The 17,277-nt window shown below is 46.8% G+C and overlaps 1 protein-coding gene across 1 annotated transcript in view; it reads left to right on the forward strand.

The window, feature by feature from the left end:
• Positions 1-17,277, forward strand: part of LOC134345114 (uncharacterized) — a 154,722-nt gene that overhangs the window by 16,221 nt on the left and 121,224 nt on the right. Inside the window, exons 5-6 of the mRNA XM_063045289.1 lie at positions 4,886-4,973; positions 17,070-17,210. Of these exons, the coding sequence (XP_062901359.1) occupies positions 4,886-4,973; positions 17,070-17,210 (229 nt within the window). The remainder of the gene's footprint in view (positions 1-4,885; positions 4,974-17,069; positions 17,211-17,277) is intronic.

The following is a 17,277-nucleotide window of genomic DNA, read 5'->3' on the forward strand; positions in this document are numbered from 1 at the left end:
TGAGGAATTGGTGCCAGGGGCAGAGGTTCAGATTTATGGATCATTGGAATCTCTTCTGGAGAAGGTATGACCTGTACAAAGGGATGTACAGGTCCTGTATTACTGGATCTGAAGGGGTCTAATATTGTTGTGGGTAGGCTGGCTAGAGTTGTTCGGATGGATTTAAACTAATTTGGTAGGGGGATAGGAACTGGAGTGATGATGCTGAGGATGAGGTAATGGAAGCAATGTGTTGTGAGACTCCTAGCAAGGCGAGGCTGGTGACAGGGTAAATGTCAGAGCTGCAATGTAAAATGTGGATAAAATTGAAAAGGGTGAATGCAGGAATGAAGGTGTTATGTTTGAATGTGCGCAGTCTACAGAATAAGGTCGATCAACTTGTAGCACAGTTACCGATTGGCAGGCATGGTGTTGTAGGCATCACTGAATCATGGCTGAAAGAGGATTGTAGCTGGGAGTTTAATGTCCAAGGATACACATTGTATCAAAAGGGCAGGCAGGAAGGCAGAGGGGATGGCATTGCTCTGCTGGTAAAAAATGAAATCAAATCAAATCTATGAAACCAAAGAGGTGACATAGGGTGGGAAGGTGTTGAATCAATGTGGATAGAGCTAAGGGCTGCAAGGGTATAAAGACCCTGTTGGGTTGTATACAGATCCCCAAGCAGTTGTAACGATGTGTTCTACAAATTACAACAGGAGATAGATAAGGCATGCCAAAAGGGCAACGTTGTTATAGAAATGGGCAATTCAATATGCAAGTAGATTGCGAAAATCAAGCTGGATTCCAAGAAGGGTAATTTCTAGAATTCCTACAAGATGGCTTTTTAGAGTAGCTTGTGGTTGAGCTCAAGAAGAGATCTACTATTCTGGATTGGGCATTGTGCAATGAACTGAAATTGATTACAGAGCTTAAGGTGAAAGAACCCTTAGGGGTAAGTGATCATAATATGATTGAATTCTGCCTGAATTTTGAGAAGAAGATAAAGTCAGATGTATCAGTATTACAGTGTGAGCAGGTTTGGGCCCCTTATCTTAGAAAGGATGTGCTGAATCTGGAGAGGGTCAAAGGAGGTTCACGAAGGTGATTCCAGGGTTGAATGGCTTGTCCTATGAAGAACATCTACTGGCTCTGGTCTTGTACTCGCTAGAACAAGGGGTGACCACATTGAAACCAATCGAATGGTGAAAGACCTTGATAGAGTGGATGTGGAGAGGAAGAGTCCAAGACGAGAGGACACAGCCTCAGAATAGAGGGCTGTCCTTTTAAAATGGAGATGATGAGGTATTTCTTGAGCCAGAGAGTGGTGAATCTGTGGAATTTGTTTCTACAGGCAGCTGTGCAGACTAAGTCTGTATGTATAATTAAGGCAGAGGTTGGTAGATTGCTGGTTGGTCGGGGCATGAAGGGATACAGGGAGAAGGCAAGAGATCGGGGCTGAGAGGAAAATTGGATCAGCCATGATGAAATGGTGAAGCAGACTCGATGGGCCAAATGGCCTAATTCCGCTGCTATATCTTATGGTCCTATATACTGAAGTACAGTGAAAAATTTTGCTCATTTCATGATGTCAGTACATTGAGGTCGTACAAAGGGAAAAGTTACACCAGAAACAGAGGATTCTGCTGACGCTGGAATCCTGATTAAGGATCTTTGCCTAAAACATCAACAATTCATTCATACACAATTCATGTGTAGGCAACAATAAGATGCAAGGCCATGAAGGCTGAGATTTTGAGGCCTAAGTCCATTGTATGGCAGACATCCCACCTCTCCCGGAACTTCCTGGAGTCTCCCGCATATTAATAGTGGCTCCCTGATGCCTGCAAATTATATACAATATCACGGAGATCAATTTTTTTGAGCGCAAGCGAGAGAAAAGCAAGAGAGAGTACGAGAGCGACCATGAGAGAGACAGCGCGCGCAAGAGAGCGCGAGAGAGAAAGCAAGCGAGAGCGTGCGAGTGAGAGAGCGAGAGAGAGAGGGAGAGAGAGCGCACGAGAGAGAGAGCAAGCGAGAGCACTTGAGAGCGCGCGAGCAACAACGAGAGAGAGAGCGCGCCATTGTAGAGTGTTCCAAAAAAAATATAAAACGCATGTCACCCCAGACTACACTAAAGTGTACCCCTGCCTAATAGGGGTCAAAATAATGACAGTGTTGCTCGCTGCACTGTTTGCAACAGTGACTTTTCTATTGCCCATGGTGGGCTGAGACTGTAAAAGACATGTTGAGATGGGTTTAACAGGTGTCATTCGTTCATTAGCACAGCTAACGTTATTTAAACTAGCTGGCCAGCTGCTAAGGAGCTACTCTATCGCAGACATCACACGTCTCCCGGAAGTCTCCCGCAAGTCTCCCGCAAATTGATGGTGCTACCTCCCTGAAATGAGTTTTTGCAGGGTGGGATGTCTGGTATTGTACTGGGAAACAATCAATAGTCTTCCAACAGTGGGATAAGAAACTGTTCTTGAGTGTGGTATGTGCTTTTAGGATTTTGTATTTTCTGTGCAATGGCGGTGGGGGGGGGGGGAAACAGAGCATGTCTGGGGTGAGGAGTAAGAAATGGTTAAAAAATGACCCAGAGGATATTTTAGATGGTTAAATTGTTAATTTTAGATTTGTACTTTATGAAATGTAAGTAAGGCGTGTGGAGAAAAAGCTGGTCACAGATCAGCAAGAAAATCAGTACATGTCATAAACACTCAGCAGGCCAAGCAGCCTCTGAACATGCAGAGAATAGGCTGCAGAGAAAATTACTAGTAGAGTGAGATTGCTCTCTGATCCGCATCGACTCGATGGGTCAAAATGGTTTCTGTGTCATAAGGATTTTTTTTAGTTATTTCCTTATTTTAGAAACATGAGAAAAATAAGGATCAAGGATGCAATACTGAGGCCTCATAAGGTAATAATCAGACTGCACTATGAGCAGTTTTGGGTCCATTATCTAAGAAAAGATGTGCAGGCATTAGAGAAGGGCAGAGCAGGTTATGAGAATGATTCCAGGAATGAAAGGATTAACACACGAGAAGCATTTGATGGTTCTGGGCCTGTACTCACTGGAGTTTAGAAGCATTGGGGGAGATCTCATTGAAACCTATCGAATATTGAAAGGCTTAGATAGAGTGGATATAGGGATCATGTTTCCTATAGTGGAGAAGTCTCAGAACAGAGGGCACAGCCTCAGACTAGAGGGACGTACCATTTAAAACAGATGAGGAGAAATTTCTTTAGCCAGAGGGTGCGTGGAAATCTGTGGAATTCATTGCCACAGTTGGCCGTGGAGGTCGTCTTTTGGTATATTTAAAGTGGAGATTGATAAGGTCTTGATGAGGAAGATTGATAAGGTCAAAGGTTATGGGAGAAGGTAGAAGAATGGAGTGGAAAGGGAAAATAAATCAGTCATGATGGAATGGCAGAGAAGACTTGATAAGCCAAATGGCCTAATTCTGCTCCTATGTCTTATAGTCATTTCAGATTGAGAACCACACTGGGTGGTGAAAGCAGGCGCTAAAGTCAAAGTAAATTTATTATCAAAGTGCATATATATCACCATATTCAATCCTGGGATTCATTTCTTTGCATGCATTCACAGCAAACATACAGAAACACCACAGAATCAATGAAAGACTGCACACAAGAAGATGGACAAACAACCAACGTGCAATTGACACCAAACTGTGCAAACACGAAATGAAAGAAAATAATAATAAATAAATAAGCAATAAACATTGAGAACACGTGCTGAAGTCGAAATTAGATCTATCGGTCCACGGGCTCTCATTTTGAACTGGCTTTTCCCCATGCTCTCAGGCAGACAGTTTTTATTTCATTGAGAGCACAGCACACTAACAGGCCTACACCACCCAATTTACACCAATAGGCCAGTCTGTATAGCTTTGGGATGCGGGAAGAAACCCACGTGGTCATGGGGAGAGCATACAAACTCATTACAGACAGTGGCATGAGTTGAACCCGGGTCACTGGTACTGTAAAAGCATCACATTAAATGCTAGCAACACACATAAAAGTCGCTGGTGAACGCAGCAGGCCAGGCAGCATCTCTAGGAAGAGGTGCAGTCGACGTTTCGGGCCGAGACCCTTCGTCATTAAATGCTATGCTGTTGTGCCACCTCTGGAGGTTCGTGTGTGCTTACAAGATGTGCTCCCCAATCCAGACAGCATTCTGGTAAATCACCTCTCTGAAGCTTCCACCTCCTTCCTAGAATGAGATGCCCAGAAGTGAACACAGTACTTCAAATCATAGAGTACAGCACAGAAACAGGCCCCTTGGCCCATCTAGTCCAAGCCGAACCATTTAAACTGTCTACTCCCATCGACCTGCTCCAGGGCCATATCTCTACTATCCACGTACCTATCCAAACTTCTCTTAAATATTGAAATTGAGCTTGTTCTGGCAGCTCACTCCACACTCTCACAACCTTCTGAGTGAATAAAATTCCCCTCATGTTCCCTTTAAACTTTTCACCTTTCACCCTTAAGCCATGAACTCTGGTTGTAGCCCCACCCAGCCTCAGTGGAAAAAGCCTGGTCTGGTCTAAGCAGAGTTACAAAGAACTGCAACATCCCCTGACTAATGAAGGCCAAAACACCACATGCCTTCTTTCAGGGTGTCAGTACATATTGCAACAGTGTCCCATCCTGTAATGCTTACATTTCAAATAGATTTTATGGGCTGGAAAACACACTCATAATTGCAGTATATTTGCAAATCTTTTGGGGAAGTCATTTATACTAGCATTGGTCATTCTTTGTGTTCGTGACCTCCCACTGGGATCGGTGTTAGTGATGAGTCATCACACTGCAATGTCATATATGACACTGGTTCATATGTGGAATGAATTCTTGGTTTTGGTTGACATTCTAGGTCATTTTCGAGTCTATCCGTGGGCAGACAGACAATGGCGACATAGCTATTGATAATGTAGCAATCCGAAGAGGAAACTGCGGCAGTGGTAAGATTTAACATAAAAGCTCATACTTTCTATTTTTAGTAACACACACAAAATGCTGGAGTTACCCAGCAGGTCAGGCAGCATCTATAGAAATGAATAAGCAGTCCATGTCTTGGACTGAGCCACTACTTCAGAACTGAAAAGGGAGAGGAAAGAAGCCAGAATAAAAAAAGGTGGGGGAGGGGACGGAGGCTAGCTAGAAGGTGATAGGTGAGGCAATGTGGATAGGAAAGGTCAAAGGCTGAAGAGGAAGGAATCTGATAGGAGAGTAGACCATAGGGGATGGTGATAAGCAGGTGAGAAGAGGTAAGAGGACAGTGGGGAATGGAAGAGAGAGGCGGGGACAGGGAAAATTTTGTGTGTTGCTTTCAGTTTACAGCATCAACAGACTTCCTCATGTTTATGATTTACCCTCTATTTTAGTTAACTTTAGATTCCTTGCAGCAGTGTTCAATTAGTGGAGATAAAGTCTCCAGTCTATCTACCTGAAAGCTGGTCAGGATCCTCAAGTCGCTGCATTGTGTGTTTTTCGAAATTATGCATTTCACATCAGGCAAGAAGCACACGAACTGGATCATCGGATGGCGTCTCTTCTTTGGCTTCCCAGTCCTCCTCATTACTTGCTCCCAGGTTTCTGTCTTGGTTACTTTTGGAATTTGACAGGTGCCCATCCAATTCCCAGTCTCAGACAACCTGCAAACCAGACTAAACACTTCATTGCACCAAAAAATACATAATGAAAAATAAAGGAATATTAGCTTAGGGAAAACACTTGATTAAAGGCAAGTTTACAGTGTTTTTTTAAATGTCTGAAAACAGCTTAAACATCTTAAAACATTTTCCAGCTGAAGCAAATATACCTGCTAACCTTCTGAAAATTCTAATTAGGTACATTTAAAAATCTGCAGCTTTACCTCTTTGTGTGTAGAGAAGTCCAGTCCTCAAGTTGGGAATAGACTTAAATTTGCCTAATCTTGGCGGCATCCTGTTAAATCTCCTCTGCACCCTCTCTAAAGCTTCCACATCCTTCTGAAGAGGCAACCAGAACTGAAAACAACACTCCAAGTGTGATCGAACCAGACTTTTATAAGAGCTGCAACATTACCTCATGGCACCTGAACACAATCCCCTCATTAATGAAGGCCAACACAGGACATACTTTCTTAATCACCTGTCAACCTGTACAGCATAACACGATTACAGTGCCAGATCGTTCAGGGTTCAATTCCCGCTGCTGTCTGTATGTCCTCCCCCATGACTGCCCGAGTTTTCTCCAAATGATCCAGTTTTCTCCCACATTCCAAAGGCATACACATGAGTAGGTCAATTGCTCACATGGGTATAATTAGCCAGCGTTGGCTTGTTGGGCAGGAAAGGCCTATTACAGAACTGCATCTCCAAATTAAAATTAAATGAAAAATTTTTCTTCATGTATTGAGAATTCGCTCTGGTGTACTGGTCAAGGTGTGAAATGCAACAGTAAACAATATTCAATAATAATAATGAATGAAAAAATTATAAAAAAATAATTTACACAAAAAAGCTAATAAAGACGAGTCATGGGAACTTCGCAGTCTATTATGACTCAAGGCATCAGGGTTAGAGTTTCAATTCTGAAATCCTCTGTAAGGAGTTTCTGTCCTCCTTTCCATCTGTACAGGGGTTTTCCCCAGTGCTGTGGTTTCCTCCCAGATCAAAGATGTACAGGTCAGTAGGGTAATTGCTCATTGTAAATCGTCCTATGATTAGGCTGGGGGTTAGATCTGAGCACAGCTCGAAGGGCTCAAAGGGCCTGTTCCACATTTCACCTCTCAATAAAGGGAGAGGTTCAAGGTCAGATATGCAATGAATACAGGAAATCAATACCAGCAAGCATTTACAATGAAATCAGCACTATAAAAAGTGTTTTAAAGTGCTAAGAGTGCTGTGCCAGGGGTAATAGAGGTGGATACGGTGATCTGGAATGATTGAGTTGATTAACTGCCTCAGGAAAGAAATTTTTAAGACAGTGTGAAGCTTTAGTCTTAAGAGCACTAAAGTACATTCCAGAAGGAACTTTAAGAAAAGGCAGATTGCGGTCTGGGTTGTGTCCACCATGATTTATGCTGCCTGCTTCCTCGTCCTGGATACCAGCAAATCCTGCAGTAATGGCAGACTGCAGTCAGTGACCTTCTCTACACGTGCAACCGTAGTTTTCATATATTGCAAGAGGATACTGCACTAAACCAGACACCCCAAACCCACTAGACACCCAGCTACCCAATTCCCCCATCCGACTACACTCCCACCAACATACTTCCTCAATCCCCCGAAACTGCTATCCATTTACCCTAATACCCCTACACCCCACCAACCCACATCCCCAATCCCCCTACACCCTCACCGACCCACATCCCCAATCCCCCTACACCCACTGACCCACATCCCCAATTCCCCTACACCCCCACCCACTTCCACAATCTCCCTACACCCCCACAGACCCACATCCCCAATCCCCCTACACCCACCGACCCACATCCCCAATCCCCCTACACCCACCGACCCACATCCCCAATTCCCCTACACCCCCACCCACTTCCACAATCTCCCTACACCCCCACAGACCCACATCCCCAATCCCCCTACACCCACCGACCCACATCCCCAATCCCCCTACACCAACTCAAATCCCCAATCCGCCTACACCCCCACATCTGCAATCCCCCTCTCCACTCCATCCCTTTTCCCTCTCACTCCATCTCCCTTCCCTTCCTCTTCCAACTCCTCCCCCTTCCTTTCCTCCCCACTCTACCACCTTCCCGCCTCCCCTTCCCACTCCATCCCCTTCCCTCCCTGCCACCTCTTCCCCTTCACTCCCTCCCCTTCCCTCCCTCTCTCCCCTTCCCACTCCATCCCCCTTCCATCCGTGCACCCTCTTCCCACTCCACCCCCCTCTCTCCCCTTCCCTCCCCTCCCCCTCTTCCCCCTTTCCCTTCCCTCCCCCTCTTCCCCTTCCCTCCCCCTCTTCCCCTTCCCTCCCCCTTTTCCCTTCCCTCCCGCTCTTCCCCCTTTCCCTTCCCTCCCCCCTCTTCCCCTTCCCTCCCTCCCGCTCTTCCCCTTCCCTCCCACCCCCACTCACCCCCTTCCTTCCCTCCCTCCCCTCTCACCCTTCCCTCTCTGCCCCTCCCACATCCCCCTCTGAACCCCTTCCTTCTCCCCTCCCTCCGTAACCAAACCTCCATCCCTCTCAACCCTATTCCCTCTCCTCTCCTTCTCTCTCACTCCCTTCCCTCTCTCGCTCTCTCCCCTCCCACCCTCTTCCCTCCTTCCCCACTCTCAACCCATCCCTCCCCCTCCTCTCACCCTCTTCTTTCCCTCCCTCCCCCTCACCCCTTCCCTCTCTGCTCCCTCCCACTTCCCCTCCCTCCCCCTCACCCCTTCCCTCTCTGCTCCCTCCCACTTCCCCTCCCTCCCTAAACAGACCTCCATCCCTCTCAACCCTATTCCCTCTCTCCTTCCTTCTCCCCCTCTCCCCTTCCTTCCCCCCTCCCTTTCCTTCCCCCTCTCCCCTCCTTCCCCTCTCCCCTTCATTCTCCCTCTCCCCTTCCTTCTCCCCCTCCCCTTCCTTCCCCCTCCCCTCCTTCCCCTCTCCCCTTCATTCTCCCCCTCCCCTCCTTCCCCTCTCCCCTTCATTCTCCCCTCTCCCCTTCCTTCTCCCCCTCTCCCCTTCCCTCCCCTCCCCTTCTTCTCCTCTCTCCCCTTCCTTCCCCCTCTTCCCCTTCCTTCCTCCTCTTCCCCTTCCTTCCCACCTCTCCCCTTCCTTCTCCCCTCCCCTTCCTTCCCCCTCTCCCCTCCTTCCCCCTCCCCCTTCCTTCCCCCTCTCCCCTTCCTTCTCCCCTCCCCTTCCTTCCCCCTCTCCCCTCCTTCCCCTCTCCCCTTCCTTCCCCCTCTCCCCTTCCTTCCCCCCTCCCCTTCCCTCCCCCCCCCTTCCTTCCCCCTCTCCCCTTCCCTCCCCCTCCCCTTCCTTCCCCCTCTTCCCCTTCCTTCCCCCTCTTCCCCTTCCTTCCCCCTCCTTCCCCTCTCCCCTTCATTCTCCCTCTCCCCTTCCTTCTCCCCCTCCCCTTCCTTCCCCATCTCCCCTTCCTTCCCCCTCCCCTCCTTCCCCTCTCCCCTTCATTCTCCCCCTCTCCCCTTCCTTCCCCCTCACCCTTCCCTCCCCCTCCCCTTCTTCCCCCTCCCCTTCTTCCCCTCTCCCCTTCTTCCCCTCTCCCCTTCATTCTCCCCCTCCCCTTCCTTCTCCCCCTCCCCTTCCTTCTCCCCCTCCCTTCTCCCCTCTCCCCTTCCTTCTCCCCTCTCCCCTTCCTTCTCCCCCTCCCCTTCCTTCCCCCTCCCCTTCCTTCCCCCTCCCCTTCCTTCTCCCCTCTCCCCTTCCTTCTCCCCCTCTCCCCTTCCTTCCCCTCTCCCCTTCCTATTTGTATCTAGCAGTTTCTCCATAGGCCACCTTACCCTAGTTCTCTGTTTGTTCTCAGGTGTGACTTCTTTCTGGCTGTTATCCCATCCCATCTGCCCTTCCTGTCACACACAGCCTTTCCTCCAGTGCATGGGATTTCAACATGTTTCCATGGTGGCTTCTTCCCTGTACAGTCCAACTTATCTGCCCTTTATGTGACCCACTGCCTTTCCTCCAGAGCATGGCGCTCAACATATTCCCCAGGTGACTTCAACCCTGGTCCAGTGCCCCTTCCCATCCTTGCATGACCCACTGCCTTTCCTCCTTCCCACTAATGCTGGAGGAACTCAGCAAAAAAAAATATATAGAGATGCAGTGCAAGAACAGGCCTTTCTGGCCCTATGAGCCACACTGCCCAGCAACCTTCCTATTTAACCCTAGCCTAATCAAAGGACAATTTACTATCACCAAGTAACCTACTAATGTTTTTGGACTGTGGGGGGAAGCTGGAGCACCTGGGGAAAATCCTATGTATTCGGATAACATTGGAGCTGAACTCCGAACTCAATGAGCTGTAATAGTGTCCAACTAACCTCTACGCTACCATGGCACTCAAAATATTTCTGGAGTGACTTCTACCCTGGTCCATTGCCCCTTCCCATCCCTTGCCTGACCCACAGCCTGTATGCCAGAGCATGAGGCTTTGTACTTCTCTTTTCTGCATCTGGTTGCAGCCTTTGCGATCGTTCATTCCCTGCCATCTCAGCTGCTTGGCCAGTCAATGTTGCCGGTCTGTTCTAGACCCACTCTTACCCCAATGACCTGTCTCATGTGGTCGTGAGGAGATAAGTTTGCAGAGATCAACTCAGAGCCCATGGACCAGTTCCACCTCAATCCCCCCAATAAACCTGAGAAGATATTGAAATGATGTGCTCCTCAACAAGCTTTGGAAAATTAGCTTCTGACTTCCCTCTGTCACTGCGTCTCCCCGATGGCATGTTGCCACCGGAGTGTCAGGGTCAGGGACGTCTTGGATTAGATCCACAGCATTCTTAAGGGGGAGAGTGAGCAGCCAGAAGTCGTGGTACGTGTTGGTACCAATGACAAAGGCGGTACCATGGATGAGGTCCTGAAGAGAGAATGTTGGGATCCAGGAAAGCTGAAAAACAGGAATGGGAGGGTTGTAATCTCTGGATTGCTGCTTGTGCCGTGCATCATTGAGGGTAAGAATAAAATGATTTGTCAGATGACTGAGGAATTAATGTAGAACAGCGGTCTCCAACCACCGGGCCGCAAACGCATGTGCTACCGGGCCGCGAGGAAATGATACGAGTCAGCTGCACCTTTCCTCATTCCCTGTCACGCACTGTTGAACTTGAACATAAGGTTGCCAACTGTCCTGTATTTGCCAGGACATCCCGTGTATTGGGCTAATTGGTTTGTCCTATACGGGACCGCCCTTGTCCCGTATTTCCCCCGCTAAGGTAGAGCGTTCCTATGAAACCTTTCGGGCCGAAATGGGGTAAAGTGAAGAAGCAATTACCATTAATTTTTTTGGGAAAAATTTTTGAGCGTTCCCAGACCCAAAAAAATAACCGAACAAATCATACCAAATAACACATAAAACCGAAAATAAATAACACTAACATATAGTAAAAGCAGAAATGATATGATAAATACACAGCCTATATAAAGTAGAAATAATGTATGTACAATATAGTCGGGAAGATGAAGACAAAACTGATTTGGGGGGAAAAAATCGGCACGTACTCGTATGCGCACACAGGTGCCCGTGCAAGGCTTCATGATCATTGTAGTCTTTCCTGGGGTAAAGTGTCACGGGATTTGACTGCTACTATTGTCCCTTATTTGGGAGTGAGAAAGTTGGCGACCCTAACTGTAAAATACATGTTGATGTGTGTTTAACCCTACTTGAACACCCCTCCCCCCCGGGTTGGCCAATCCCCAAGAATATTGTCAATATTAGACCCGTCCGCGGTGCAAAAAAGGTTGGGGCAGGGTTTCTAACTTGTGGATCATTGGGATCTCCTCTGGGAAGGTCTGACCTGTACTAGAAGGATGGGTTACACCTCAACTTGAAGGCACCAATATCATTGTGAGCAGATTTACTGGAGCTGATCATCATAGCTTGTCACACCAGACAGCCAGCCACTCTAGTGTTGTTTGGTTGATGTTGAGCAGGTCAGTGTCAGCTAAATCATGTGAGAGTGGGCAGTTGCGCAGAACGTGTTCAATGTCCTGCACCCTTTCACCACGCTCACAGGATTTGCTGGTCTTTAAACCCCACTTCACCATATTGTCTCCTGACCTACAAACTCCCGCTCTCGCTCTGTTGAGAGTGCACCACTTCTGTCTGTCAAGCAGTGCCCCATCTGGCAACATTTCTGTGGGGTCTTGCGCTGTATTGTTTGGTGGGGTTCTGGCTTCTGTTTGTTTCCAGATGTCAATCCTGTATGTTTGGGGGGATGCTCCGTGCGGTAGTTCCTCCACTGTAGCAAAGCTTATCCTTTAGACGGTTGGAAACTGGCACATGATGATGTAGTGGGTGCCGGGGATCTGAGTTCTGTTTACCTTTTTCAATTTTTGTTGTAGTGTGTCTTCAGATCTCTGGGGGAGCAATGCCTGCAAGTCTGTAAATGATCTTAGTGGGTGTGGGGCGCAGTGTACCCATGATTATTCAGCAGGCTTCGTTGAGCAATGGGTCTATTTTCCCCACACAGGTGCACAGTATTCTGCAGGTGCATAGCAGAGTGCTAGGGCAGTTGATCTAAGTGTGTGAGCATTAGCTCCCCATTTTGTGCCTGCTAATTTTTTCAAGAGAGAATTGCGAGAGCCAACTTTCCCTCGGAGTTTTTGGATGTGGGTGGCAAATGAGAGCGTCCTATCCAGTATCACGCCCAGGTAAACTGGAGTTGGATGGTATTCGAGCTCCTTCCCACACCAGAAGATGAGTTTCCGAGCTGCTTCTCGATTCCTCAGGTGGAATGCACACACTTGAGTTTTTGGTGGAATTGGGTTCGGAGACCATTTTTCATAATACTGCTTCATTGCTTTGAGGACTGCTGTAAGTTGTACTTCAACCTCTTGGAAGGAGTTAGCTTGTGTTGCTATGCATAGGTCATCTGCGTAGATAAACCTGCGTGTGTTAGGAAAGGTTGGTTGGTCGTTTGTGTAAACATTAAATAGTAGAGGTGCCAGGACTGATCCCTGTGGTAGTCCATTCTTTTGTGGATGCCACCTACTCTTAATTCCATTCATTTCTACGTAAAACCTACGATTTTCTAGGAGGCTTCTTATTAGTTAGACTGTGGTTTCGTTCTTTAACATTATAGATAATTTCAGTAGAAGGCTTCTGTGATTCACAGTGTCGTATGCTGCTGTTAAGTCAATGAATATTGCCCCTGTAATTTGTCGCATTTCAAAACCATCCTCAATATACTGGGTTAAGTTCAGGACTTGACTGCAGCAAGAGCGGCCTGGCCTGAACCTGGCTTGGTCTGGTGTTAGAAGATCTTTGACTAAGGGGGATATTCTTTTCAGTATGAGTCTCTCGTAGAGTTTATAGAGGGTGCAGAGCAAGGAAATGGGTCTGTAGTTTTTAGGAATGTTTGGGGTCTTTATTGGGTTTTAGGAGAACAACAACTTTGGCTCTTCTCCACTTTTTAGGTATCTTTAATGATCTTAGGCAACAGTTAAAAAGGGACAGAAGCTTTAGGTCCACGACTGGAGCTGATGAGGAAGGTTTAAACTTTCCCAGGGGGCTGGTACCAGTGTGATAGGGCAGGGGATGGAGCCGTTGCTATACAGGTAGACGTAGTGTGTAGAGAGACTGTGAGGAAGGGTAGACAGATGATTGGGCAAAATTGCTGTCAGTGGGATGGATTGAAATGTGTCTAATGCAGAAAGTATCAGGAACTCAGACCATGCGTCAGTACATGGAACAACGGTGTGTGGCTATTAGAGACTTGGCTGTCACTAGGTGACAGCTGTTGGATGTTCTAGGGTTTAGATGTTTCAAAAGGGACAGGGAGGGAGATCAGAAAGATGGGGATTTGGCATTGCTAATGAGGATTAGATAAAACTGCAGAAATGGAGCACTTTGTGGAGGAGGTAGGCTTGAGATATTGTAAGCAGTCACTTGTTTGGAGCTGAGTGAGCATTAGATTTGAAACGTGAGCAGGGTGATTTGGAGCTTTTTGATGGGCTGGAGGTGTCACAGTTAATTAGGCACTTGGCAAAGGCCTATAAAAGAAGTGAGGTTTAGGTGGACCAGCCATTGTTGGAGTAGAACAGAGCTATTGGAGACCTTGAGGCTTTGGTGAGAAGAGGTGAAAGTTCAGGTAAGCTTCTGGTATGTTTCTTTGTCAGTTAGGCCAAGCTAGAGAATGGATCTAGGGTCAGTGATATGGTTCTTCATGTTAGATGTTGTAATTCTAAGAGACCTCTAGTCTCCCTGATTACTACATCTGCACAAAGTGCATCGAGCTAGCTATAGCTCCTCACAGACTGCGCTTAGTGAAATGTAGCTGCACCTTGATGACCTTTGACTCATACAGGAAAATGAGGAGATGATGGATAAGAGTTACAGGGAGGTAGTCACCCCTAAGTTGCAAGAGGCAGGTAGCTGGTTGACTGTCAGGACAGGGAAAGGGGATAGGCAGACAACCTTCTCCAAAGATGTCCAATCCCCTCAAAAACAGTTGTGCCATCTAGAAGACTGCTTTGGAAGGGGGGTGGTGTTGGGGAAAAAGCGGCAGTGATCAAGTGTCTGGCACTGAGTCAGAAGGGAAGGGGGAGAAGAGGAGTATACTGGTGACAGTGCATTCTTTAGTGAGGGGAGTAGATAGGAGATTCTGTGGATGTGAAAGAGACTCTTGGATGGTATGTTGCCTCCCAGGTACCAGGGTCAGTAACATCTCAGATCTGGTCCACAGCATACTAAAGGGCAGGCTGAGCAGCCGGAAGTCTGATACATATTGGTACCAACAAGATAGGGAGGAAAAGGGATGTGGTTCTGACGAGAGGATATAGTGAGCTAGGTAGGAGGTTGAAAAGTAAGACTTCAAGGGTAGTAATCTCTGGATTTCTGCCTGTGCCATGCACCAGTGCGGGTAGGACTAGGATGATTTGGCAGATGAATGTGTGACTAAAGAATTGATGCAGGGGACAGGGTTTCAGATTTGTGGATCATTAGGATCTCTTCTGAAGAAGGTATGACCTATGCAAAAGGGACATGTTATACCTGAACTCAAGGGAAAGTAATATCCTTGCAGACAGCTTTGGGGAGGCTTTAAACTAGTTTAGCAGAGGGATAGGAGCAGAAATAGGCCATTTGGCACAGCGAGGCTGCTCCACCATTCAATCATGGCTGATCCTTTTTTTCTCCTCAACCTAATTTCCTGGACTTCTCCATGTAACCTTTGGTGCCATGTCCAATCAAGAACCTATTAATCTCTGCCTTAAATACATACAATGACCTGGCCTCCAGAGCTGTAGGAGGCAACAAATTCCGCAAATTCACCACCCTTTGGCTAAAGAAATTTCTCTGCATCTCTGTTTTGAATGGACACCCCTCTATCCTGAGGCTGCGCCCTCTTGTCCTAGACTCTCCCACCATGGGAAACATCCTTTCCACATCTACTCTGTCTAGTCCTTTCAACATTCGAAAGGTTTCAATGGGCTACCCCTCTCATCCTAAATTCCAGTGAGTACAGACCCAGAGCCATCAAATGTGCCTCATATGATGACCCTTTCATTCCTGGAATCAGCATTGTGAATCTTCACTGGACCCTCTCCAATGCCAGCACATTTCTTCTACAATGAGGAGCCCAAAACTGTTCACAATACTCAAGATAAGGCCTCTCCAGTGCCTTATAAAGCCTCAGCATCACATCCCTGCTCTTGTACTCTAGACATCTTGAATGCTAACATTGCATTTGCCTTCCTCACCACCGATTCAATCTGCAAGTTAACCTTCAGGGTGTTCTGCACAAGGACTCCCAAGTCCCTCTGCATCTCAGATCCCTGGATTTCCTCCCTGTTTAGAAAACAGTCCACACATTTATTTCTACTACCAAAGTGCATGACCATGCATCTTCCCACAGTGTATTTCATTTGCCACTTTCTTGCCCATTTCCTGTCTAAGTCCTTCTGCATCCTACCTGTTTCCTCAACTCTACCTGCCCCTCCACCAATCTTCGTATTATCTGCAAACTTGGCAACAAAGCCATCTATTTCATCATGTAATTCATTTATATACAGCATAAAAAGAAGTTGTCCCAACACCGACCCCTGTGGAACACCACGAGTTGCTAGCAACCAACCAGACAGGGATCCTTTAATTCCCACTCGCTGCCTCCTTCCAATCAGACAATGCTCTAATCATCTGAGTAACTTTCCTGTAATACCAAGGGCTCTTAACTTGGTAAGCAGCCTCATGTGTGGCATCTTGTCAAAAACCTTCTGAGAGTCCAAATATTTAAAATCCACTGCATCCTCTTTATCCAATTTGTAATCTCCTCAAAGTATTCCAACAGGTTCTTCAGGCAGGATTTTCCCTGAAGGAAACCATGCTGACTTTATCCTGCATAGGTAAATGCAGCGTGTAGAGAAGGATAGGCAGTTGCTAGGGCAAAACTGCAGTCAGCGGGATGGGCTGATGTATGTCTACTCTAATGCAAGGAGTATCAGGAACAAGGGTGATAAACTGAGAATATGTGTCAGTATGTAAAACCACGATGAAGATTGGTGGAGGGGCAGGTAGTGTTGAGGAAACAGGTAGGGTGCAGAAGACTTAAATTAGAGAATGGGCAAGAAATTGGCATGTTGAAAATGCATTGTCATGCACTTTGGTAGTAGAAATAAATGTGCGGACGATTTTGTTAACAATGAGAAAATCCAGAAATCTGAGCTGTAAAGGGACGGGAGCCCTTGTACGAATCACACTGAAGGTTAACTTGCAGGTTGAGGTGGTGGTGTGGAAGGCAAATGCAAGGTTCACATTCATTTCATTAGAAGACAAGAGCAGGGACGTGATGCTGAGGCTTTATACTGCACTGGTGAGACCTCATTAGAAGTCTAGGTCCTCTAGATATGGAAAATTATCAAGTGACTACCATAAAGTGCAGTGCTGACCAACACTATTCAGTGCCTTTACTCAATAATATGGTATTGAGGATACATGAAAAACATAAATCTCTTTGCCATCATTGCCATTTCTGGGACTGCATCATGCCACAATGAAATAAACTGGTAAAAGTTGCAGAATATCTCATGAAGGAGCCTTCCGGATCAGCGTACACAAATCCGAGTACTTTACAGAAAGTAGGAAGTCCTTCAAGCTGACAATGGTATCTGAGTGAACATCTCTGCTGACTGGCACTGAAGTCTGATTAAATAGTATCTGCATCTAGCCTTCACACAACAGGGAACCTAATTTGTTCTTCCTTTCCCTGTAGATGTTGAGTAATAGCCTGTCCTCATTCATTGTCTCAATTCTCTGATGGGTAGGTGTGGAAAATTATCGTGCCTCCCATAAAGTGCAGTGCCGAGGGTCTCTACAGTGTCTTGATTGAATAGTATGGTGTTGAAGATTGTTAACTGTTGTTGAGAGTATTGAGCTAAATGGTTTGTCTTTCTGAAATCAGCAGGTTGTTCATTGGATTGTAACTTTGACAAAGACTTGTGCCATTGGACCCAATCCAAGAACGATACGTTGGACTGGAAACGCATCAGAGGGTCGACACCGTCATCCTACACAGGACCGAGTTTTGACCACACCACTGCAGGTAGGTGAAGTGAGATAGCTGTTTAGCCACTGTGCATCTGATTTCTGTTGGAACAATAAACCTTCTT

Source organism: Mobula hypostoma, chromosome 4 (genome assembly GCF_963921235.1).
Source record: "Mobula hypostoma chromosome 4, sMobHyp1.1, whole genome shotgun sequence".
NCBI lineage: Eukaryota > Metazoa > Chordata > Chondrichthyes > Myliobatiformes > Myliobatidae > Mobula > Mobula hypostoma.